The following is a 25,558-nucleotide window of genomic DNA, read 5'->3' on the forward strand; positions in this document are numbered from 1 at the left end:
AATCGAGCCGAGTAATGAATACCCATTAGGTACCTAGCCTTGTGCCACCCATAATTTTCAATAGACCAAAAATATTAATAATTATTTTAAAAATAAATGAATAATATATAAAAACGAATACATTTAAAATTAACAATATGTTACAATATGACTAAAATGTGATACTTTTCATGCCTCAATCAGCCTTGAAACCATACTGGATTTAGATCGGACATTCTGGGCTGATTTTGAAACGTAATTAGACCTACATTCGCTGATGTTTTTGACTTAGAAGAAATCTCAAGCAATTGACGACTATGGAGGATCCTCGATGGGGTTGGCACAATACATGAAGTAGGAGTTGGTAGGCAGTTAGTATCTGTTTTAAACTCTTGTGACATCAACTTTTTATGATGCAAAAAGAAAGAATAGTGATATAGAAATTGAACCATAGCAAAGACATTATCCCGAAACACCCTAAACCCTTGAGCAATGAAGGAAAAGGGAAAGGTTTTAGCTTTCACTTGGGTAGTGGAATTAACCTCTCGTTCACCAGATTGATGACCACAAGTGCCAATATATACGACATTTTTATTAAATATATATTTTCTAATAAGCTTTATGAAATATCCAATATATGAAATGGTAATGTTGCACCGCTGTTTCTTAGAGAAAATGACATTTTCTTTGAATGAACCTAAGCGTGGGTCCCTAAGAGTCCAAACCCTCAATGTACTGTTGCTGGTATGCACTTTTTTTTTTTTGTTGTGATTCCTGTACTACTCGAACTAGTGACCAGCTAGTTACTAGCTACTGAGTGGAGCCAATATGTCAATGCTATGGAAGGCAAAATACACTTCTCTTTCGCTGCTTAACAAGTTTAAAATGCAATTAATCGTTCTCTTTCCCTTCCTCTTTTTCGAGATCGAATTTTATTGCTTTAAGAAGCGATGTAGGAAGATAAAAGAAAGGCAAGGCAGCAATTTGATTGATTAAAAGATGGTGCATTTTTAAGCTCATGAATAGAATTGGTATCATGTCTTCTCAAGTGGATGGATTTGGATAAGCATAGTTAGCAACTTCACCTATATACTTAAATTATGTTTAAAAAAAAATCTACTTTTATGGTTTTCTTAATAAGGATCATAATTTTCGACTCGAATAAATATTAAAGTAAGTTTCTGCGTTTCCAAATAATAATTCATGAAATTCGTAGCTTTTAGTGACAAAAGGATACAAAAAGCGGCTTTTCCGTATTATATGCCAAAACTATACCGTATGGAGAAATTTTCCTACCAGAAAAAGTTGAACCAATGGGGCAAAAGAAGGTCAATAATTTTCGACGTAGCTTTTGATAATGGTGGGGGTGGGGGGGCAGGTGGGACCCACTACGATACACGAGCGTGTCAGCAAACACCGTGGGGGCTCCTCCAAAGGGTGAGCCCTTTCAACGTGTGGGCCCCCGGCAATCTAACCCAGTCAACGGTCAACAAGAGCTGGGTGGTTGGGTTCTGCAAGGCTAAAAGGACGACTGGGGCACGGTAACAACAACTGACCACTAATCGAGAGAATAGGGAGCGTTCGACCCACCTGACTCGGTTTGATCTAGTTCGCGAAGTTCAGGTCCACTATTCGAACATTTCTGGTTTCGCTACTGAACGTTGTTTAAGCCTTGGCGATTGGCAGTATGGAGCTAGGTTTGACTAGGTTGGCTCGGTCCCTCAAACATAATGCTAAGAATCTTAACCACTAGAACCACACCGTTGACTGGGCTCATGTCTGCTGCACTCAATGAGGTCAGCACCAATTGATAATTAAACTTGACCAGGCCAAAGAGGCAAAAAAGGACCGGACAAATTAAATTGACAGGCGCCAAACCCTAGCACACGGGGAGGAAAAGAAACAAAAACATAAAAAAAATCATAGAGATTAAGTAAGGAGAATGCTATTATTTTTAGAACTGCCTTTTTTTATTTTAGATATGAGTAGCATATTTTTGTTGTAGATGATACAGGTCTTTCTTTTGGAGCAGGCTGTATGTTAGGCTTGATGTATAGAAAATTTTTCAATGTAGAAAAGGAAAAAATTTTCATGGAGACCTCTCTAGGTTCGACTTTTTTGCGTGGAAAGTTTTTTCGAATTCAATGAAAAATGAATGGTGATGTTGCAGGGAAAACCCGTACAAACTTAAAAATAATTCCACTTTGCATAGTATTTTCTTGCACATCAAATGGGGCCTTATGGAAAGACACGCAGTGTCTTCTTTACCCCCACGTTTACGTATCTTGTTGGCCCACACTACCTCGACTTTATAGAAAACACCCAAATCACCCATGTTTATTTTACAAAAAAATTTCTAGAATAGCAGGAAATCTTCAAACATGTAATTTCCGCAACAACCCTGCGGGCAAAAGGCCCCCTAACCTTTTCTTCAACTGTAATTGAAGTTGAAAGATAACAGCAAAGTAAGCGTCCATTAACAGTTTGACGATAAAAGTGCATTCGAAAAGTTATGCTGAAAACTTAAAAAAATATATTTTATCCATATTAACTTTTTTATGCCTTACGCATTGTAGTGAAATTGGGTGGCAAGGCAGCTTGCATTTAAGGGGTCCAAGGTTTGGTCGCTGTTACGCTTCAGTGTATATTTTTTTTTAGGTACAAATAGTGACAAACATTTTTTTAGGTACAAATAGTGACAAACATGACACTTAAGTTAAAGGATGTACTGTCGGTCCACCCAAACCCCTAACCAAGCCATTATCTTGAAGGCATAAAGGTATCACTTTGGAGTTTTATGCTGATTGACATTTTAAAAAAATGTTTTTTTAATTTTTATAATTTATATTGGCTGTTAGAAAATATTAAAACAAGATCTTACATTGTTACAACTTTAATTGGCTGTTGGAAAGTGTCAAGGAGATCTTTTATATATATATATATATATATATATATATATATATATATATATATATATATATATATATATGCATGTTCGGCGACTCAATGAGGATAAGAAAATCAGACGAGGCAATAATATGTAAAGAAAAAAATGACTATAATGCATCAATGTGTATGCATTTTGCGTGAGTCTGTGTGGGCAATTGCCCACACCAGCCTCGGTCAACTGGTAGAAGGGCAAAGTGAGAGCGTTCCCACCGAGTTATATTACTCTAGACAGTAATGTTATATAGTTGATATCAGTTATTCTTTCGTTTTATTTACTTTTTATTTCAGTTATATTAAATTAAATACCCATGTTCCCCTTCTAATAATATCAACTTTCACATACCAAAATCATATGCTTAATCCTGAATTTAGTTAAGTTTGAATTCTTTGGTACAGTTACAAATGTTTTTGACGCAATTTCTATAAATGATATCAGATCTTCATCTTCAAGAAGGAACATGCTTCAGCGAAAAATCTAAAGAGGTGTTTGGATGGCAATCTAAAACCAGGTTTGGAGAGATAAAACCTGGTTTTATCCCAAAACATCATTTTAAGAGTGTTTGAACGACATTAAAACTGGATTTTGTCAAAATTTGGTTTTCATGAACGGCTTAAAAACCCCAGGGTTTTTTTAGTGATGGTTATTTTTTGCTTTTAAACCAAGTTTTTCACTTGTCATCCAAACATCCAAACCAAGTTGAGAAAACTGGGTTCTGACCCAATGAGCTTTGGCGCGAAGCGGAGTTTCCCTAAAACCCAATTTACTGTCAAAAACAGGGAAAAAACAAAGTTTTACCTTTCAAAACCCCGTTTTTGGGTGTCATCCAAACGCGACATTAGTATTTTATTGCTGTTTCATAATCTGACTCGTTTGCAATCCTTACTGGTCAAATCCGGCCCATATGGCACGTAAAAGTCTGAAAGCGGCTCGCCAGCGAATACATCTAACAAACAGTCCAAAACTCTAGTGGAAAAGTCTCAGTTGACTCGTCGGGTCAAGTCCCAAACTTGACACTTGTTAAAAGCTTGTGTGAAAGGCCGTGCTAGTCACAAATTTTAAATTGTTATATTGTTTTCACTAATTTTTGATCCCCAAGATGATGATTTACACGGTTAATTTGGAGATGAATTTATCACTTTAAAACAGTTTTCTTTTTTTTAGATCCACCATATGCCGGACGTGGATTTTTCCGGCCGTCGGATGATGCGAGAGATTTCAGCTCCTAATATATAGAGGTTTTAAGAAGTTATATAGTGCCAGCTTCTCCTAATCAAAACCACATTTTAAAATAATCTTTTGAATTTAACCTATATTTTGTTTATAATTTTAAAAAAGGCTGTTTTTTGGAAAAGTCTACACTTCCGTAGTGTTCTCATGAGGCAAAAAGAAAAAAATTATCAGCTGCAATTGTTTTCAAATACCATCATTTATTACTAAATTCAATTTAAGTTTAAGTGACATACTCAAAATTAATAAGAATGGAGCAATGTAAGAACATAAGAAAAAATATATATATATTGCAGTTAACATATATGTACTTCCGGTGAAAACCTCGACAAATGGTAATTACTTTTAAATAAAAATTCATAATAAAAGGAATTTTTGCCTGTTTTATAATAAATAGTTATGTAAAATATCTATACCATAATAATTGATTAAATTAAGTGAGAAAAAATAAACTAATGAGCTTGATTGTTTAAAGCAATCAAGAAGGAACAATTGAAAGAATGGATCAAGATCCGGCCACGGATCACGGCGGCCACACGATCCGGTTTGACGGAGTTGGGCAGGTGGGGCCCGTCCTCCTAAGGCTTTGACTGGTTCGGGTCCGGACTTATCCACACGGGCAGCGGGCAGGCAGGGCTTCTTCGGGCAGCCATTTAATCCCTCGCTTCTTCGCTGCTTCAGTGGAGACGACGACCACTGAAAGAAAGAGGAGAGGAGAGAAATATTTTAATAATTTTTTATTAAGATAATTACATATTTTTTAAAATTTTCTGACGCTTCTGAGGAGGAAAGGCAGAAGAAGAAGAGGAGGAGGAGGAAGATAAGTGAACGAGAGGAGAAAGGGCTTTCGTTTTGTTTGGGGGAAGAAAGAGGGAGAGAGAGAGGGGAAGGGATATTTTCGTTCCTTTTCTTTTGGATTTTTGTTTGTTTTTTTAGTTTCGGGGAGGCTGGGAGAAGACAGAGACGGCTTTTTTTTTTTTATATTTTTTGAATTGGTTGTTTTTTTCCCCTCCTGGAGTGGTTTCAGTGGTGTTTGTGAGTGAAGAATACAGGTTGGTATTTCAGTGAAGGGGGAGATAGTGGGGACTGTATTCTGATTAGAGCTTGGCAATTAGGGTTTCGGTTTTGTTTGTCGGGAGGGAGGGGGGAAGGAAGGGCGTGTTGTTGCTCACTGATTGGCTTTTGGGGTTTCCAGGGCTTGAGTTTAAGGGTTTTGGGGCTGCATGGATGTGGATAGGGTCTAGGGTCTTGAAGGGCGCGGAAGGGATGAAGACGATGGGGAGCAATCGGCCGGTGCCGCTGGTTTTGTTGTTGTGGCTCGTGATTGCTCGTTCCTTCGTGACGGTTTGTGCAAACCAGGAAGGTATGTGATCTGCTTTGTGTTTATTCTAGATCAGTTCTCCCATTTTTTCTGGACTCTGATTACTATCTCCAATCTCCTTTTGGGTGCTTTTGTTGTCGTTGTTGTTGCTACTTCTGTTCTTGCTCTTTCTAATTATGTCCATCGCTTCTTATTAATGGCTGTTTCATATAACGATGCCTGATTCTTGAAAGGCATTCCGAATTTTGGTCCTCCACTTTCATCCGCGGGTTGTTGGTTTTGGGTTGACGTTGGTGTTGGTGGGTGATAGAACCATGATCTGGTGTAGGCAGGGTTTCTCCTCTTTTAGATTCTTAATGACAAATTCTGTAATCTGGGCAATTGATTCCATAAATAAGGTTTCCTGGCGCTGAAAGTGTGGATCGTTGTATCAAGGAGAGATTGTGGTAGGAAGCGAATAATTAAGGGGTGTCTGATTTTAGCAGCTTAGATGAGATGGTCCCGATTCCATTGAAGTTAGGACCAGCTGCTTGGTATGTTCACCATAATATGAGTCAGTTGTCTGTCGCTGCACAGCTTAGACAGTAAGATATTTGTTCTCTTGTACGTTAAGAACTCAAGGCCCCTTTATCTACAAGTAAACTGTTGGATGTTCGTTTAAAACAACCTCACAGCTTACATACTTATGATAGTTCTTCTATAAGTATTAGAAGTCAAGACCTCTCAGTTCACGACTAGATTGGACATTGGTCCTTTTCTGGATTAACTGCTTAAAGAATTGCATTTCGTTGTTATAATGGTATCATATAACAACGATAATAATGCTGTTGCCTTTTTTGTTTCATTATTTTGCATTTTTCCTTTTTCCAGGTACATGCACTGTCGGATTTGCATTTGATGATTTGATCTGGCTCATTATTGTGCTTCTTTTGTTGGATAGGTGATGCATTGAATAAACTAAAAGCAAGTTTACAGGACCCGAATAATGTGCTGCAGAGCTGGGATGCCACCCTTGTAAATCCATGCACATGGTTTCATGTCACATGCAACAATGACAATAGTGTGATAAGAGTGTAAGGGAACCATTTTCCTCTATTAAAGGTTCTTAGTTTGGAGGATATCACTTGTAACCATTGCAAGTTTGGTTGATGATTCTTTCTGTCTCATGTCTTGGGCTTTTGCGTTGGGCAGCATTCTTAATAATGAAGTGCAATGTTAATTTTTAATTCCCAAATGAAAAACCGAGTGACAGGAGTTAGGTATATTATAGGTGACATTGTTTGAATTGTCCATCATCTATTGGATGGTGATTCTCACTAGTCTTCTGTTTGTTATACCATAGTACTTGTGTACAGCAGTTTGTTATACCATAGTACTTGTGTACAGCAGTTTGTTTCCAAATCTTGCATTATCATTTGTTTAAGTTGTGCTTGTACATTTATTAGTTGCTGGATTAAGTTATCTGTTTGTTGCAGTGATCTTGGAAATGCGCAATTATCTGGTACTTTAGTCCCTGACCTTGGTTTGCTCCCCAATCTTCAGTACTTGTAAGTAGCCTTGATGGTGCAAACTGTTTTCCATATTTCACTATCCAAACTTTCAGTTTCTGAATTTTGTTCTGAAACACCTGTCTCATGTTCCTTAAATTCAACCATACTATTTGATGCCCTCTGGAGTTGAGTGGATAATTTGCAATGTGAATTGTCTCTTATGGTTAGGTGTTCTATCTATCATGTTCTATCTATCATGTCTGTCATGTTCTCTCGCGGGTTGAAGAATCACAGTTACAGCTGTGATTTATCAACCTCTGATTGTTGGTACAGAGTGTGATTGTTGGTCAGTGGTTCACCCATATGTCCAAGAAGCACAAGCTCAAAGCATCTCACCTTTCACGGGAAGTGTTTGACAATTACACTCTTCATCTTCGCCTTTTCCTTTTTTGCCATATCTGTTTGTTCTTCATGTGTGTTGCAATGAAGAACCGCCAAGCTTCACCAAACATATGAATGTTGAGGAAGTACATGTCAAAAGCAATGTTTTAGTTTTGTGCAATGTTAGTCTTTTTTTTTTCTATGACTTGGATAAATTTCCATAACAATGTATCTAATAAAAATAACTCTCTTGCAGGGAGCTTTACAGTAACAATTTAAGTGGTTCAATACCTAATGAACTTGGGAATCTTTCAAGCCTGGTCAGTTTGGATCTTTACTTGAACAAGTTCGCTGGACCCATTCCTGGCACATTGGGCAAGCTTACAAAGCTGCGATTCCTGTAAGCAAAAAATTGTTTTCATATCTTGATTTGCAAATGTTAATTTGATTATGCTTTTATCTTGGGCTTTTGGGCACACATAGTTTGCAAGGCTGATGATGATATTTTCTTATACTTTGCAAGGCTGATGATAATATTTTCTTTGTTGTTAATTTTGCATTCCAAAGCACATGATGTGTTAATGCAGTGTGTGATGCATGTATGGAAGTATGATATGCATACCTATCGTACTGTGTGTTCTTTGGTGGTAACACTTCAAAAGTCCTCTTCTTCTTCTTTTTCCACCGTCTCAACACATGCTTTTAATGCAACCATGATTTGCAGCATATCAGTCATGTATTTAACTTGACAAAACAGTCTAATGTCATTTGAAAAATGATTGATGTCATTTTTTTTTTTTTGAACAAGTACTTGTGTCATTTGTGAAATAAAAAGCAGTTGCTGTCATAAAATTTAACCTCAAGGATTGGTCTGGAGCACTTTAGCAAAAAGGCTTGGATGGATTTGTAAAACATGCTGATAAGAGTAAGAATCAATTTACAAAAATGAAAAAGCCCATTGGACATAATGAAGAAACTAAATAATGTTGAGGAAGAATTAGTCAATCATATTATATGTTACTTTGTTGGCATTTTAGCACTCAAAAGAAAGAACATCTAAGAACGAGGGAGCAAGGAACAAGAATCTTGTTTTAGAATAAACAAGGGATTGTGGATGGCATCATATGGAAGGTTCTAATGCTTCTTTAAGGATTTCTGTTGAAACGCTCCAATGGTATTTTGGGATATTTCATTTTTTTTTTCTTGCTAAGATATGACTACCGCATGAAATGGATTTAGGTTCTTTGGTATTTTAAATACTGATTCAGTTCCTTGTGTTTTTCTCTTTCTCACAAACACAAAGGTGCTAGGGCGGGTGGGAATACATTTTTCATCTACATATTTTTGTGTGTTATTTTTCTCTTGCGATCACAATAGGAGGAGATTCCTTCTTGATGAAATTGGCAGGAGAGAGGTTAATATACCCTCCATCTCATTGTTGACCAGTGGCCTAACCCTATTCGGTAGAGATGAATACCCAAACCTTCTTTTCATCTGAATAATTGTTCTGCATTTGGCATTTGTAGATCTTATCATATCTTACATTTTGATGCACAATTTCAATAAATTTACCTTTTTATTTTGTGGCATTTGATTCAACTTTCTCTGTGTTGCAAAATTGTGGAAGGATAGTCGGCTTAATAACAACACTCTCTCTGGCCCAATTCCAATCTCCTTGACTACAGTTAACGCATTGCAAGTTCTGTAAGTATTGGTAGCTTGTGCTTGTATGTCTTTTGGTTACTATTTCTGTCATTGGTTTGAAATCTTTACCTGCCTGGTATAGCTGATTCTTAGTGTGATGGTTCAACTGATAGCATCCTCGGTATCGTGTTACGAGGGATCAGGCTTGTAGCCTAAGGCTTTGCCATCAAAAGCAACAATTTAAAAAAATATCTTTGATTTGTCAATATTTGATTGGCAAGCTCACACCTGGTGTCTGCAGGGATCTTTCAAATAACAATTTGTCTGGTGAAGTACCATCAAATGGGTCGTTCCAGCTGTTCACCCCTATCAGGTATCATAGAAGAATGTAGTTATAAACTCAATTTCTGAACCGACTCACCATTGACAATCTTTCCATTTTGCAGTTTTGCAAATAATCCAGAGCTTAAACAACCTCCAGCTTCACCACCCCCTGCTTTTAACAATTCACCATCTGCTGGTAGTCCAGGTTACCTTCTTGCATCCTCTTCTTGCCTGCTAAATTCTGTAACTGTTATCTTGTTTTTATTAATTGAAGTTTATGCATGTCATGTTGTTTCAGAAACTGGTATTGCTTAAACTAGATGTTGTTTTATAGGCTGGACAGATAAATTTCTGTTAATTGAGAAAAAGGCGCTTGGTTTATTCATGTTAGACTTGTTCCTTAAGTCCCAGGTGCAGAGACTTGGATGTTACTGTCCCTTTACATCAAAGTGTCTAATATTACACTAAATTTGGAATCTACTTGCACTAATGGATGTTAGTCACAGGGTTCCTTACCAATTTTTGATTACATAAATATAAGAAAAAGAGAAGATGGCACTGTTTTTGTCATATACAAGAAATTCCTTCACAAGATATTTTGATATGTATTGGACCTCATGTGTTTAGCTGTAAGGTTCTATCCAGATCCCTAAGTATGGCTACAGTTTCTGTTTGGTCATTCAGCTGGAGGTGGATAGATAATCTCTTCCGGGCTGTCTATAATTAGCATTTCCTATGGCCTTCGTAGGTGTTTCCTGCAATGGCAGAAAAAGCACAGTTGTTTCTTGATGGGTTTTCTTTTTTTCCTTCCTTTCTTTTTTAACTGGATGTGGTCTAGTACTCTAGTCATAGTCAAAAGTTCAGTTATGAAGAGGCAGTTGCTACTTATAGTGGTGATAAGCTAAAAGTTATGATGTGTTTGTAGTTTATTTTTTACATAATTCTTGCCACATAAGCAGGTGGTAGTATATCAAGTACTGGGGCAATTGCTGGAGGAGTGGCAGCAGGTGCTGCACTATTATTTGCTGCACCTGCTATTGGATTTGCTTGGTGGCGTCGCCGGAAGCCGCAAGAGCTGTTCTTTGATGTACCAGGTATTGGCATTGATTAAACATAATAAAGGATGTCTTTGTTGTCACAGACTTTTTATTGCAATGGCAACGTTGTGAGCCAAGTGGGTGATCCAATATTTTCCGGGTTTCTTTCAGCTGAGGAGGATCCAGAAGTTCATTTGGGACAGCTTAAAAGATTTTCATTGCGGGAGTTACAAGTTGCAACAGATGGATTTAGCAACAAAAACATTTTGGGACGAGGCGGATTTGGTAAAGTCTATAAAGGACGTCTTGCAGATGGAACATTAGTGGCTGTCAAGCGTCTGAAGGAAGAACGTACCCCAGGGGGGGAGCTTCAATTCCAGACTGAGGTAGAGCTGATTAGCATGGCTGTGCATAGGAATCTCCTACGGTTGAAGGGCTTTTGCATGACCCCAACTGAGCGGTTGCTTGTTTATCCTTTTATGGCAAACGGGAGTGTTGCATCGTGTTTAAGAGGTATAATTTTAAATTTTAACTTTTAACGATATATGTGGTAAGTAACTTTCCTCCCTAATTTGTGTAGTTGTTCAAGTTTTCTGATGCAACATAAGCTTCTATATTATGCATTTCCTGTCCTATTTTTTTGTGGGCCAAAGGTATTCACAATACATTCTCTAACATAGGTAGAACACCTTGTCATTTATTGCAGAGCGGCCACCATCGCAGCCACCACTTGATTGGCCAACTAGAAGGAGAATTGCCTTGGGTTCTTCTAGAGGACTTTCATATTTGCATGATCATTGTGACCCAAAGATCATTCACCGAGATGTGAAAGCTGCAAATATTTTATTAGATGAGGAGTTTGAAGCTGTGGTTGGTGACTTTGGCTTGGCGAAACTTATGGACTATAAGGACACACACGTCACAACAGCTGTTCGTGGCACAATTGGGCATATTGCTCCAGAGTATCTTTCCACTGGAAAATCATCAGAGAAGACTGATGTCTTTGGTTATGGTATTATGCTGTTGGAGCTCATTACTGGACAAAGAGCATTTGATCTTGCTCGTCTTGCCAATGACGATGATGTGATGTTGTTGGATTGGGTTAGTATTATCGCACAGTACTTCCATCCATCCATTTCTCCTTCATACCCTCCCCCACACACCAACTCTTACAGGCAAGGTGGAACTATTGTAGTTTGTAGGTGTTGGTTTTGTATATACCGCCTTTCAGGTGCTTGAAGCATTACCTCTTTGGTTTTCTTCTGAGGGTTTGAACTCGTATTATTCATCAGGGTCGTTCACCAAGAAAGTTATATATCTCTATTTTTCACAAAATAAGGGGTAAATAAACCCATCTCACTGAGTGGCACGAGCACTGATCTTCAATTTTCTTCGCTTCACTTCAACTTTGATTTTTCTGGTATTGCAGGTGAAAGGGCTTCTGAAGGAGAAGAGGTTGGACATGTTGGTTGATCCTGACCTTCAGAACAATTACATTGAGAGCGAGGTGGAGCAGCTAATCCAGGTAGCATTACTTTGCACGCAAGGTTCTCCTATGGACAGACCCAAAATGTCTGAGGTGGTGAGAATGCTTGAAGGCGATGGGCTAGCGGAGAGATGGGAGGAATGGCAGAAGGTGGAAGTTGTCAGAAGTCAGGAGGTGGATTTGCCGCCACTCCGAAATTCAGAGTGGATCATAGATTCCACTGAAAATCTCCATGCAGTAGATTTGTCCGGACCAAGATGAGTTTTGTCTCCTTTCTTCCCACTTGATTCTATCCTTGATGAAAGAATTTGTTTACGTCCTTCCTTGTCCTTTTACCCCCCTCATCTTCCATTTGTCTCTCTTGTATCAAAGTAATGTTTACAACTGTGAATATGAATCATTAGTGTTTTCATTTGTATCATCTACCGATCCTTTGCAGGGTCCGACTAATTCACTTGGGTGAAACCTGTAGCCTTTCTTTGTATGCGGGGTTTTCTCATTTTGTAGAACATCCGGCACTCTGTTGTGAAGTCTAAAATTTATTATGGTGTTGGAAGTGTTGGTGGAAGACAATGAGTGTCTAACGTTAAGTATTCAAGCAGTTAAAGTCGTTGCTGCTATTTGATTTTGATATGGAGAAGTGTGGGTATTTGGCTAGATGAGTGTTTCGAGCAAGGTCGCTTATTTTTCTAATTTTTTCTTTGTGCTGATTCATATTGTTCACAAACGCCCGGCCATTTTTCCATCCAGTCAAGAATTATTCTCTCTGTCTCTCTTTTTGGGACGGCCTCCTTTGTGGCCCGAAGTTTCCTGTTGGTCTTGGTGGTCTTTTGATGGGCGTTGGATCTTCTTCCACTTACCTGTTGGAGGTGAGAGTTTTTTCTATACCTGACATATTGCCTTTGATTTTCTCTCTCTCCGTCTCTCAGCCCGCATGCATAATTTATGTGTAGGATCTGTTTTGGTGTAAATCGGCCTTCAAGTCGCCGGAACCTAAAGTTGCATCATGGTGTTTTTGTAGCTCAAAGGTTGAAGTTTTCTAACCACCCAAACGGCTATGGTTGGAATCACATCAAACTTTTTGAGCTAAAAATGTGTAATTCTGTGAAAAAAAGGGGGAAAATTTCAATTTTTAGCTTTTTAACCAGGTTGAGTAAGTCTGTAGTCAGGTTTGGTGAATGCAATTCTAATTATGTTTCAAATTACATTTTTTACGCAACTACTCAATTGTGATGGCAAGTTAAGTGGAAATACAATCAAGTTGACAAATGCTATCTTTATTGTCAAAAGAGCTTGCACTTGACCACTTTTTTCTTAAATCTGACCATGAATTTCGCTCTATGCATGTGCAATCAAATCTTACTTTGGCATGTTTTACTAAACCTAACCATGAATTGTGATCTTTGCTTGCTATCCAATCAGATGCATTTTCCCATCCCCCCATCTTAAATCTAACATGCAATCTTGTATAGCTGTTTGCATGAGTGGCCGGTTGTCAACATGTTTTAGTTCGATTCCTAGGGGTATTACTCCTTCATATTGTAAAAAGTGATATGCAACACTCGAATCGAATGGTGTACAATAAGACCACCCAGATATCGAAATAGCTTTGGGCTTTGGACCCTAGAGGTTAGGAGGAAGGGGGAAGGCATCAGCCTCTCACTCGGGTGGTGGGTTCCTTCTCACTCCCAATATGTGATCTTAGTGGAGATCCTCTTTCACGTTTCCTAATCCATTGTACATTAAGTTGTTTAATCGACAGTTTAAGATGAACAAAGGTTTAGGGTTAATAAAAAGGCAATTTTTGGTTAAAAAAAACAAGATAATAGTTGATTTATAAGTTTTAGTTATGCTGAAAACCTCGACATCATTGGATGAAATCAAAGAACTGGATTGTGAGATTTGATCTAGATGATACATACTAACAGTTGGCACAGATATACCCTACCAACAACCAATCTGACACTGCTCCCCCGTTTTTCTTCTTTTCATAAACAAAAAAATACCAATTATGACTACAAGGTGATATAATTTAGTACCATATTTGGAAGTTCATGCTTCTTTCAACAAAAGACTACAGTCAGCTTTGTCTCACCAGAACAAAGTAAAAGATTGCTATGTTATGTTGCAAACTAACCTTTCACAATATGAAATCGGTGTGAGTTATTAATCACTTTTAAAAAATACTCTTAATGTGATATCGTAAGTGGATATTTGATATTGTTTTAGGAATGAAACACTCATAAATTTTCACATCTTCGAGAAAGTTTCACATCTTCATAAACGCCTTCCTACATAACATAAGTATCATCCCTAATGAGGTTGGTGCAAAGGCCAAGGGGTGAGTTAGTAGGTGGCCAGTCCCCGTTTCGATCTTGCATTATATCATCCTTTTGCCCTGTAAAAGAGGGGGCACCGATATGCAAATAGTGCGTAGCAGAACCCTTACCTCGCCATGGTTCATAGTGGGTTGTACTTCTTTTTCCTAGTGAAACTCTTAAAGGAAAACACTTAAGCCAAAGTAAATTCCGACATTGAACCTATTATGTTCGGATGGAAGAAAAGAGAATGCAAAGATATAAAATGATAGACCACAATGTGTATTTCGATATCTAGATATCTACTTAAAGAGGAGGGATAACAAATGATTGGATCCTATGTGGTTGGATAGAAAAGAAATGGAAAGAGTTTGTTTGGAAAAAAAAAAATGTGTATATTCAATCCCTTAAAAAAATGAAAACATGAGTTGAAAAAGTAACATGGAATATTTGCCATTCTCTTTTTTTTTTCTTTCCTTCTCCAATATTAATCTCTGAATTTCTTTTCCTTTTTCATATTTTATTAACATTTCTTTTCCTTCCATCCAAAACATAACTTATAGGAGAAAAACACTATAGAAAGGGATGTCAACGGATCATATGCTCTTAACTATATCTCCTTTTGCAGATATTCACATGTTTGGATTCAAATATGAACAAAAAAAAGTCATATCCAAATCCGATTCATATTCAATTTTTACATTCAAATCCAACCCACATTTTGAACTGAGTCTTGCCAGTTTTTTCGGCGTTGTATAAAATATTTTTTTATAACTAAATTTGATCCAAATCCGATCAAATGTCATTTCTTATATCTGAATTCGATTTGAATTCTCATTCACATAGTATTTTTTTTTCATATCCAATTTTTCAAAACAATTTAGTTGGATATTCGATCCAAATCAAATATATTGACATTCCTCATCACATAAGAGCTCAAGTGAATGATAGAATCAGCATGATCCAAAGTGTTGCGTAATATCAGAACTTGTACCCATTCAATTGCCTCTTGCTGATGTGATATTGACTTATGGTTTTTCCATTTTAAAATTATGGTAATTTTTTAAAAAAAGGCTGATCAGGCTGACATGGGTCGAGTCGTATCGGACTGATTCACTTGATCGATACAGACACATACCGACATTGACAACATCATAAGAAAAAATCAGGCCAAACGGATTTGGATTCGGGTCAACCATCAGGATGGATTGATTTGGAGAGCCAAGCTTTGAGCCAGGGCAGAGAAGAGCGGGAGCGGGAGAGGGGGAGGGAGAGGGAGAGGAGAGAGCGATATGGCCATCGGATTGAGGGGTATCTAGGAAGGCGCAGACGCTGGGTTTCCGAATCATTTTGATCGCTGTCTCCTCTCGAGCTTAGGGTTTGTTTCTCACAAGCCTCTCAATCTCCATGTTCTCTTGTTTCTGGGCATTTTTTGATTTTCCATCTTTCTTCCTAGGGTTCCGGTGCTGTTCCATGTCCCTGTTTCGTGAGACCTGAATGGACATTAGTCTTTTTCCTTTCATTTGCCCTTTTTATGCCCATGATACTAGGTTTTGCGTTCTTATGATACCAGTTCTTTTTCTCTTGAAGCATTGATTCTGTACTTGCATTTACCTGTTAACTTGGGGGATGTTATCCGGATGGTTCTAGTTTCCTGTTTGTGGTGGTACTTTAACAATTCATTCGATTGGTAGTCGGTTTGTTTCACAATCGGTTAGATTGATTGATTTACTAAGGCTATGGTGCTGTCGACATACTGATTGCGGCAGCTGACTGACTCCTCTCTGCCGTTTGTCTTATGTCGTTCATTGTCTAGTCGGGGCATCAACCACATTTGCCGACACTGCATGGAACTAGGATTTAGGGTGTTGGAAGGAGAGATAATCATGTGAATGCACTTGCACCTAGAGCATCCTGCTTTTGGGCAATGGTGCGAGATTTTTCAGTTAGTTGCTGGCTTGGAGGGGCCCGGGGCGACGGGAAACTTTGTGTGTTGCATCAATTTCTTGTGCCGAGTGAAAACTATAAACGATAATTAAGCTTGTGGTCCTGTTTATAATTGTCTTATTGGTGCCTTTGAGTTTCTTTTCCCTGTGATTTTTGCGTTCATATAGCGCAAGCAAGGACTGCATTTGTTTTAAAATGTTTGTTTTTTCATGATGATTCTTTTCATTCTTATATTCATATTATGTAAAATGTTTTAAATATTGCAACTTCATTTTTGTTCAATTACAGGCTGTGGTTTCCCCACGACCATGTCTGCTCCTATCAAGGAAAACTTTGAGTTTTGAAGTTGCAGGACAGATGACAAGCAAACTGTCCAAGTTATTGTAGTTATAGAATGACTCCTTCCATCCTACTTTAGGATACAAATGCCTGAGACAAAAATGGAATCCATGACTTCTGGTGGAGGGGTGATAGATTCAAGGGTTGCATATAAGGAGGCTGAAATTTGCTGCTGAATTTAGCTTAAGATTTTTTTCCTTCTTTCATTTTCTTGATAATGATCACGATGGACTAGGAGATAAGCTTTTGGTAGATAACTTGTAATGATCATGACAGATTAGGAGATAAGCTTTTGGGTACTCATGCACCCATAATTGAGCTGTCATGTCGTGAAATGTATGATCATTGATTCATTTTACAGTCCAGTCTTATGGTTGAACATCTTTCCCTAAAATTGCCCTGTTAATGAATTGAACGTCTAGTTTTAGTTTACGTTTGTTTGGTATGCATGATGCCTATGAATTGCTTTTAAGGTACTCACATTTGATTGTTATGTGTTTCGAACCAAAGATCTTCTTTTCCTCTTTTATGTCTTAGATGAGCCCTTCGGTGCATACTCGGTCGCCTGCAAGGAGACATTCATCTGATTGGTCTGAATCTCCACCTAAGAGGCGTTCATCAGCACGATCCAGATCTCCTCATAAGAGAGGTTCACCAAGAAGAGATCGATCTCCTGATAGGCGCAGGGGATCTCCTCCAAGAATGAAATCACCCACTAGGAGTAAATCATCTCACAAGGCAAGGTCACCCACCCGAGAAGCATTGTCTAGTCGAGGCCATTCTCCTAATCATGCAAAACATCCTTTGAAGTCTATCTCTTTGTCTCCATCTCCCTCACCACGTACAAAGCGTCTAAGGAGAGCTCAAGCAGAAAGAGATGCAGAGAGGACAATGGAAAGAGATCGAGATAGAACTAGCAGTAGAGATAAAGATCGTGAGAGACACAAAAGACAGGCTTCAGATAAGGATATGGGATATGAAAAAAGAACTGCTGATGACAAGCATGATGGCCATTCATCTAGGCGCAAGCATGAACATTCTTCTTCCCCTGGGGAACGCAGCCGCAAGCTTAGCAATCACGGGCATCATTCACCTAGAAGAGTTGAGAGTAGTCAAGAGAGGAAGCATGCAGCAAAGACTGGGGCACGTGATGAGGTGTCTGGTGATATCCTGCCCATGACCCTCTTCCTTGCTTTTACATCCTCCACTTCTCTCTCTCTCTCTCTCTCTCTCTCTCTCCCTCTCTAAATTGGTCTTTAATATGACATGACGTGTGGGGAGATTCATGATGCCTTTAAGCTTTTCTGAAGTTGCTTGCCTTCATGTGAAGCGTTATTGATAAGTTCTTCTGTGCATAGAGTTTTGGCTAAGACAACCATTGTTTGATATCCTAGATTAATTAATCTTTCTTTTTTCTTCCTGATTCCAATTTAATTTTGAAAAGATAATTGCTCAGATTTGAACTATTTGAGAAACTACTCTTCACTGTGGACTTTTTAATGCTGTTGGCTTTGACTATGGTATATTGACATTATAAGAGCTAACTTTTTCCATTTTTGGGTTTTCCTCTGAATCCTGTCTAAGGAGCCAAATGCCAAGGGTTCATTACCAACCAGGTGTGTGCTTGCTTTCTGCAGTTTTATTTTGTCACTTAAATTGTTTCAACTTTCATGTTTTTTGCAACTACTTTGAGATAATGTTGTTTTTTGTAAATATGATCAATGGTTCTACTCAAATCCTGCTTGCAATAAGCCCTGAAATGTACAGTTAGTTTTGTCTATTTTAACTTTATTTGCTGAAAATTTCACGTTACTGGGATGATAGAGGGGGAGGAGGGGGAAAGGGTAGGGCAACTCTGGTGATTACTGATGACTCTAGTACCCTTGGTTGTGTTAATCATCCAGTTAACTCATAGATCCTCCTGTATATTACTTTACTTAAATCTATGAAGTTAAAGCGAAAATGATGCAGGAATAGAAAGCCTAGAAAATAAATAGAAGTGGAAAAAATGGGTGCTTGTGTGAGTAGTCACCTTTTTGGCGAGTTAAGTGAAGCATTAGCTGCAGTTTTTCTGGAAACCATCAAAGATTTTTTTTTTCCCTTCTTTAATGGCAGAGAACCCACTCTAAGGGTGTCAAACTTGGCTTTGATAGTTTAACCTGCCATCCCTGTGGTTGCCTTGCTGTCCATGCGAAACTCTCGAAGTGAAGGCTCCTTGAACCCTAAGAACCTTCACTGGTGCAAGATCATCGTTGAATTGTTATTGTACTGTTTCCAAAACAAGCATCTCTGCCTTTCTTTCTTCCTTTGTTTCATAACAATGCTTGTGAGGAACCAAAACATTGAACAAGAAAATTTTCATGATGAAAAGGAAAATAAAAAACAAGGTGTAATGTTTTCAGTCACTTGATGACTACTTGAAACCTCAGAAAAATGAAGACTGAATCCACGTCACTTTATCAAAGACTTCAGAGTCCTTGAGTCTTGTAAATATGGATCTGCTATCCCATTGTTCTTGATAAGCGACAATGCATATTTTCTCTAAGGAGATTCTCTACTATTGCCTATAAACTGGTTTCTTGGGTTGTTATTAAGGATTTATTAAAAAATGCAGACATCTAACACCATAATTCTTAGTGTCTAATGAAATATTAACGGTTTTTGTCTTGCCAATCCCCCTAAAAAAAGGGGGAAAAAAAACTTTGTCAACTTCCTTCTGTCTCACAGTGGTATATAAGGAGGACAAAATCTAACATAAATTTGACGCATGACATAGCTTTATGTGTTCTTGCCTGTTATTATTCATGTTAATGGCAGTTAATCTGTTCCATTCAGATATTGTTAGTTCTTGCTATAGGTGAATGGTATTCATATATGCACCACATTCGATTCTTTCAGTTTTCATATGATGACACGTGATGTCTATTTATCAGAGATGAGGAGCATGATTCAGTATCTAAAATGAAGGTTGCTGAGGAGGCCTTAGAAACCAAGCAAAAGGTATTTCTGGACCACAAATTTAGTGAAATTGACTTTTTCTCTTTATCCTCATCTTGCTGAAGATATACATGATATGGATATGGTCTTCTTAAGCGTGTTAGAATTTTTTTGAATGCAGCAAAAACCATCATTCGAGCTATCCGGGAAACTTTCAGAGGAAACTAACCGAGTCAAGGGTGAGATTTCTAATCATCGAGTTTCTACACACTACACAGAAGAATTTTGGTGGATGAAAGTGAAACTGTTTTCCTTTTCATAATTGCGATGCATGTTTTATTGATATAAGAAAAACTCAACTTTCAGTCATGTAATTGCATCAGTATGGATTATCAAGTCTATGTTTGATTGATTTGCTGCTATATTCATGATTGCTTTGGCACATTTCTGTTCATTAGTTTAAACTTAAAGACTGAAAGTCTGAAAGTTTGAAACCATCAACTTTGTCAAAGGATTTGATTTGTTTTGTTTTTTGTTTTTGGAGAGTTAGAAAATTTTTAAATAAAATATCGTTTCTCAACAAGAGTTACCTTAGGTTTATGAGGTTGGTGGAACTGAAGATATCTTGGATCAACTGATGATGAAAAATGGTTTCTGATAAGAAGTTGTTACATGCTAAATTAAATCGTTTTTATCATGCTAATGCTAGGTATTAGTTTAGCATAATCTGATTTCCAACTGTCATCTTGTCATAGTCTTCGCTACTTAAGGTCTTTTAATTTTTAGTGAAATTATCTCTTGTGCAGGTGTGACCCTGTTATTTACTGAACCACCTGATGCTCGCAAACCTGATATGAGGTGGCGACTTTATGTATTCAAGGCTGGGGAAGTACTTAATGGTAATTGTTATTGTCATCATTTTCTTTTTCTATTACATCTGGTGAGTTCATGTTTGACTTTTCTGGACATATTGGTATTGTTTTGGACAATTCCATGGTTCCAAAATCTTGATAGCAGTTGAAGTGATGAATGCTAGTATCAGTAGCAAATCTTATTGCATGACTAACATTATGAACTGTAGGAATTGGAGTTTATATACTACCACTGTAAAAAGGCCACCACTTTCTCTTGTTTAGTGCATGTCTAGGAATCAGAGAAATATGTGCAGACCTCACTTTTGCAACCTGAATACAGATTTATTTTTTCATTTGTGAGGGTGTTTTGTGTGTTATATGTATATTATATGTTATATGTACAATCTGTTGTAAATTTGTAATGCATATTATATGTACTGATTTGATATGATTTTTGTTTGAAATGATTCAAATGAAATAGTCTATAAGGTCTATAACTGAAATAGTCTATAAGAAATGCAAGCATTGTCCAGTATGTAAACAAGAATGATGTGTTTTCTTTTGTGTACCAAACTAAGGCATCAGCTAGAACAGAACAGCACAGTTTTCAGTATGTAAACAAGCTGGAAATGTATTGTTAATCTGTCAATGTCATGTAAACAAGAACAGAATAGGTTTTCATGTTTACTTTTTGGCTTTATTTGCGAAATATAGTCATTCAATTAGAACAGAACAGTACAGTTTTTCAAGTTTTACTTAGAATAGAAGCTTACAGTTCAGTCAGTAAGTACATAATTTTATTATGTAATGGTTAACATAACTAAAAAAACAAAAAAAAAAGGTCGCCTTTTTTGCCTAGGCGCTGCCTGGGTGCCTTTGACAACTAAGTTTAATATATGCTATTTGTGCGTTTATTTCATGGGGTTGTAATTCATTTTATTTTCTTTAGTTCTCATTCATTTTGTTAATTCTCCTCTTTATTTCTGTTGCTTTTATTTCCACTATATGGAGATAGTTCTTGGCATGAACATGACAATTATTTAACATGTTGATAAGTGATGGAAAACAAAGCGAGAACAAGGATCTGATGACTGTTGGTCGGTCTTTTTACCAGATGTTTTTTGACCATTGGAACTGTTTAGCATGTTGCATTGCCTTGTGCAGAACTGCTTTTGTTATTTTCAAATGGCTGTCTTGCCCATAAATGTGAAAGCATCTTGGTATTCTTCCCCTTTAAAATATGAGATTGTTTTCAAAGGAAGCGCTCCTGGGAGGGCACACATATGTGATTAATTGATGAATGGACACCTGCAGGGTAGTCTTTGGGACCTGGATGACATATCCTAGGTAGTGCTGGCTGAAGTTGACTTTTTGACCTTCCAGGAAAAGAATGACCTGCCTAGCATTTCAAAAGTTTATTAGGTCATATTGTTGATCTGTGTATTGTGGCTCCCCTTTAAATTTTTCAATTTGTACAGACTATGTTGGCATAGTGATTAGGTGACTGTTTCAGTTGGTTTTGAAGTTTTGCCCTTGTATGCTCCTAAGGTATAAGCAGGCCCATAGATCTTTGATATTCCTTTTTTGCTTAGAGGGCCTTCACTTCCTGCAGTGGGCTATTTATTTTTGACTACTTTTGCATAAATAAGCTAGTTGTTGTACTGTTTCTGAAGGCAAGTTTGGTTACTCTTGATTTGGTCCTCTGTAGCGGCCATGTAACTTGCATTTTCCTCCTTTCTCATCCTTTTCTGCGTTGTGCATTTCCTAAGCATTTTGCTTATTATGTGCTTAGAACCCCTTTACGTGCATCGCCAAAGCTGTTATCTTTTTGGAAGAGAGAGAAGAGTTGCTGATGTTCCTACTGATCATCCATCATGCAGCAAGCAGCATGCTGTGATACAGTTCAGGTAAAAGCATATGGGTGTTAGGGCTTAAGAAACTCAATGTATGTAACTAATGGGTAATGGGCTGCCTCCTGTTTAGCATCCATTATAACCTTAATTGACTACTTGTTCAGGCTGGTTGAAAAAGAAGGAGCTGATGGTTTGATGAAAAAGCAAGTAATGTAAGGAAACCTCTGGAAAATGTTATTTTATAGTCTGCTACTGAATGGTACAGATTATCATAATATGATATGGAATGCTAATGTGGGCTCTATTTTTCTGTTGATGCTATTTTCATTAGGCCTTATTTAATGGATCTTGGGAGCACAAATGGTACATTCATTAATGTAAGAGTGTCTACATTTTTCAACTTTTTCCTTACATTACTTTCTCGTAACTTCATCTCTATGATTTCTTATGCTTTTGTGTTATTTTGGTTGAAGGTTTTCATTGTTTTCCCTATGTCTGTTCTCTCATACAGGATAATCAGATTGAGCCCCAACGCTATTATGAACTTTTTGAGAAGGACACCATTAGGTTTGGTAACAGTAGGTATGTCTTTAGATGACTGCTAGTCTATCCCTTTGTTCAGTGCATTGAGTGTGCAATCGCTGGTTGTCAAAGTATGTCTTTCTTTCTATCTATGTTTAAGCTTTTGTGCTATGCTTCTTTTTCTGTCTTAATTTTATAGAAGATAGGATAACTTGAATATGTAATTTGATTTGCAATATCAGCGAGTATGGTCTCATTGCGAGGGTAAGATTTTACTTTGCTACATGCCATGGTTTATGGCCACTGGTATTATGCTTTCTTGCTTCCTTGGAATTTTTTTTGCAGGCTAACATAGATATGTGAAGCATTTATCCTAAAATTACAGTATTTGCTTTTCGTTTCTATGGGTAGTAAAATCTTTTCTCTCTGCTGCAATGGGGAATTGACCTGGTAGGGGTGCCTACAGACAGGCAAACGCCTAATTGACCTTGCTGATTAACTGAACAGATGATAAAGTTAGGTGCTGACTGGCCATAAAATTGAGCCCCAATATGAGCTGTTTCCTAGTAACACTCTCCATCCTTTGCAGCGCTATGCTCATCATTGCAAAAATTTACTTCCTCTAGTTCTAAAATATGGTTAAAAAAAAAAGAATCTTGTACAGCGATATTTTGTGTAGAACAGCGCATAGCAAGGGCCTTCTGAGAAAAGTGAATTGCTGCATCGTCGACAGAACAAGTTAAATGAGACCGCATTACAACAAACTGATAATGGTGTAAAATTTGAAGACATAAAGCTGTTTGGGGGCAAACCTGGGAAAAGGCTGATTGAAGAACCTTCTTCCGTGTAGATGCCACTTCAGAAACTTAAGTCCTGGCACAGTGTTCTATATTAAATTATGCGGACCATTTTACCATAGAAAAGGATTACTGGAAAAAAAATATTATTTCTAGCCGAAGGTGAATAAAAACGTGATAAACTTTCATCAGTTATTATGAAAATGCGAATAAAACAAAGATTTGTTCAGACGTTTTTTATCCTATGAAGCAGTATTTTTTTGCCTGAACCAACGCACAATTCTGTCATAATTTATCAGCATCCCTGAATACTGAAATTACTTTCAATTTTGTCATAGAAATTTCTTTCCTTCGTTTGGGCACAGTGTACTCTTTACGCATTGATAATTTGACTTTTCCTTTTTGTTCTCTGCAGTCGAGAATATGTACTTTTGCACGAGAATTCAGCTACTTGACATTGTGATTGCTGCTGCCAATTGCTACTGGCTTCAGCCGAATTTGCTGCTTCCAGTTTTGCAGTTCTAGTTGCGTCTCTCTTTGATGTTCTTGCACCACATTTTGTTTCTTACTGGTAACTAGTAGCATTAATTATGTAAAATTAGTTTTCTCTGCTTGCAAATAGGCTCCTGCTTGCCAAAGTCTTGGTTTGTACAGAGAGAATATGCGTGCTGTTTCTGTTGCTTTCCATGAGTGGTGTCGATCTCTAGAAGTAATGTTTGTCTCAAAACTATGGCAATAAGTAGCAAACGAGTCCAGGCTGCGGTCCAATTGGCGCTTTGAAATTTGCTGTCTTGTTGCGTTTGGTAAACTTTCTGGCATGCAGTGAGCTGATCAACATCGTCCATCCCCTTGCCGTAGTAACCTTCTAAGCCTACCCTCGTACATTGATGCTACTTGGGAGAGCATTCTAGGTGGAACGCAAGTTTGCTGTGAGCCTGCTGTACCACTTTGGTTGCCCGACAATTGGATTTCAGCTCTCAATTTGTAATTGGAATTCAGATCTTCGTCAAAACTGGACAAGCTGAATTTGACTAGCATTTGAACTCTCCTTTGCTGAACCCTATTGGCTAGAGTGTGGGTGTTCGTGCAAATAGGTATAATCCATGTGATCCAAGAGTTAGTATTTTGCGGTTAAAAGTGTCTGAATCACATGCCACGCTCACTCCACTCTGACTTCTGCCTCTACAGACTCTGACTTCTGCCTCTGTAAGCACTGTTCTCCTGTAATAGAAGATTACCAAGGTACAAGGAACAATGTGACAGATGAGGGTTCACGGGGCCTCTTGCCTCTGGAGTTTTCCTGACTTGGGTAGCTGAGCCCTGGTTCGACATATTAAACTTAGGGTTGCTTGTTTGGATTTGGATTGAATGTCTTGCCATGTACCGGGTTCAATTTCTGTGCAAACCCTTGGTTGCCGGTGCTCTCACTTCAGAAACGTTTCTTTTCTTATAGTGAAAATGATGAAAACAAGTATTGACTTGGCAATTTTTTTTATCTTACCAGTGACATTCTGCCACTTTTAAAACCGTGAGGGTAACCATTAGTGAGAAGGTGGGCTTTGGGCCGACTTGATGGCCTTGATGGCAGTGATGGTCCGTCAGCCTTGACTGAAAATTTACAACTAAAAAAGTTTGGCCTCATCATGAACAAGCTGGATTCGGACGACGATTCATTCTGGGCTGTTTAAAGCATTGCCCATCATTTGTGGGCAAGCCCTTTTTAACATTTGGATTGGGCCAGACCCAGTTGATCCATTAACATCGACATCGGTAGTCATAGCCCTATGATGATGTTCCATGCCCTTAAGTGCGCATCTGATGGGTGCCAACTTTGACTTAACACTGTCTCATATCAATGTCTCGAGTTGAATCTGATTTAGATTTAGGGTCAATATCATATAGCAGCATGTTTGCAGCAAGTGGACCCGTCCCTAGGATAAGACATTTTAATTTAGAATCAGCCATACATCATTGGGAGTCCGATGGCTGCCGGATCTGGTCAGTATTCTACCTGTTTGCATGAGTGATGGAGTTATCATGTGGCGCCTGAAAGAAAAACATACCTTTTGGCTTTTGTTTTATAAATAAAAAAACAAAAAACAAAAAACAAGCCGTCATTGTTCGTATTAAACCGTATGGTACTGAGGGTCAC

At 37.9% G+C, this 25,558-nt stretch overlaps 2 protein-coding genes across 2 annotated transcripts; both read left to right on the forward strand.

Moving 5' to 3' along the window:
• The first annotated feature begins 4,842 nt into the window (after window positions 1–4,842).
• Window positions 4,843–12,395, forward strand: LOC116258629 (LRR receptor kinase BAK1-like). The gene is made up of 11 exons (XM_031635886.2): window positions 4,843–5,519; window positions 6,418–6,550; window positions 6,953–7,024; window positions 7,605–7,748; window positions 8,981–9,052; window positions 9,294–9,365; window positions 9,439–9,521; window positions 10,276–10,410; window positions 10,525–10,866; window positions 11,060–11,454; window positions 11,783–12,395. The coding sequence occupies exons 1-11, from the start codon at window positions 5,384–5,386 to the stop codon at window positions 12,098–12,100; spliced, it is 1,902 nt and encodes a 633-aa protein (XP_031491746.1). The 5' UTR covers window positions 4,843–5,383; the 3' UTR covers window positions 12,101–12,395.
• Window positions 12,396–15,381: 2,986 nt separating this feature from the next.
• Window positions 15,382–24,025, forward strand: LOC116259140 (FHA domain-containing protein DDL). The gene is made up of 11 exons (XM_031636794.2): window positions 15,382–15,535; window positions 16,981–17,598; window positions 18,028–18,059; window positions 19,377–19,443; window positions 19,562–19,619; window positions 20,187–20,279; window positions 22,027–22,141; window positions 22,252–22,299; window positions 22,419–22,464; window positions 22,599–22,669; window positions 23,822–24,025. The coding sequence occupies exons 2-11, from the start codon at window positions 16,981–16,983 to the stop codon at window positions 23,859–23,861; spliced, it is 1,188 nt and encodes a 395-aa protein (XP_031492654.1). The 5' UTR covers window positions 15,382–15,535; the 3' UTR covers window positions 23,862–24,025.
• Window positions 24,026–25,558: the final 1,533 nt, after the last annotated feature.

Source organism: Nymphaea colorata, chromosome 8 (assembly GCF_008831285.2).
Source record: "Nymphaea colorata isolate Beijing-Zhang1983 chromosome 8, ASM883128v2, whole genome shotgun sequence".
NCBI classification, from domain to species: domain Eukaryota; kingdom Viridiplantae; phylum Streptophyta; class Magnoliopsida; order Nymphaeales; family Nymphaeaceae; genus Nymphaea; species Nymphaea colorata.

Bases quoted from the DNA above. Each gene is read 5' to 3' on its own strand.
- LOC116258629 (XM_031635886.2), top strand. From the start codon at position 5,384: ATGTGGATAGGGTCTAGGGTCTTGAAGGGCGCGGAAGGGATGAAGACG. The intron at 9,053-9,293 runs GTAAGTATTGGT...TGGTGTCTGCAG, and splicing joins GTTAACGCATTGCAAGTTCT to GGATCTTTCAAATAACAATT. The intron at 10,411-10,524 runs GTATTGGCATTG...GGTTTCTTTCAG, and splicing joins GCTGTTCTTTGATGTACCAG to CTGAGGAGGATCCAGAAGTT.
- LOC116259140 (XM_031636794.2), top strand. From the start codon at position 16,981: ATGAGCCCTTCGGTGCATACTCGGTCGCCTGCAAGGAGACATTCATCT. The intron at 22,142-22,251 runs GTAAAAGCATAT...CTACTTGTTCAG, and splicing joins CATGCTGTGATACAGTTCAG to GCTGGTTGAAAAAGAAGGAG. The intron at 22,465-22,598 runs GTAAGAGTGTCT...TCTCTCATACAG, and splicing joins CAAATGGTACATTCATTAAT to GATAATCAGATTGAGCCCCA.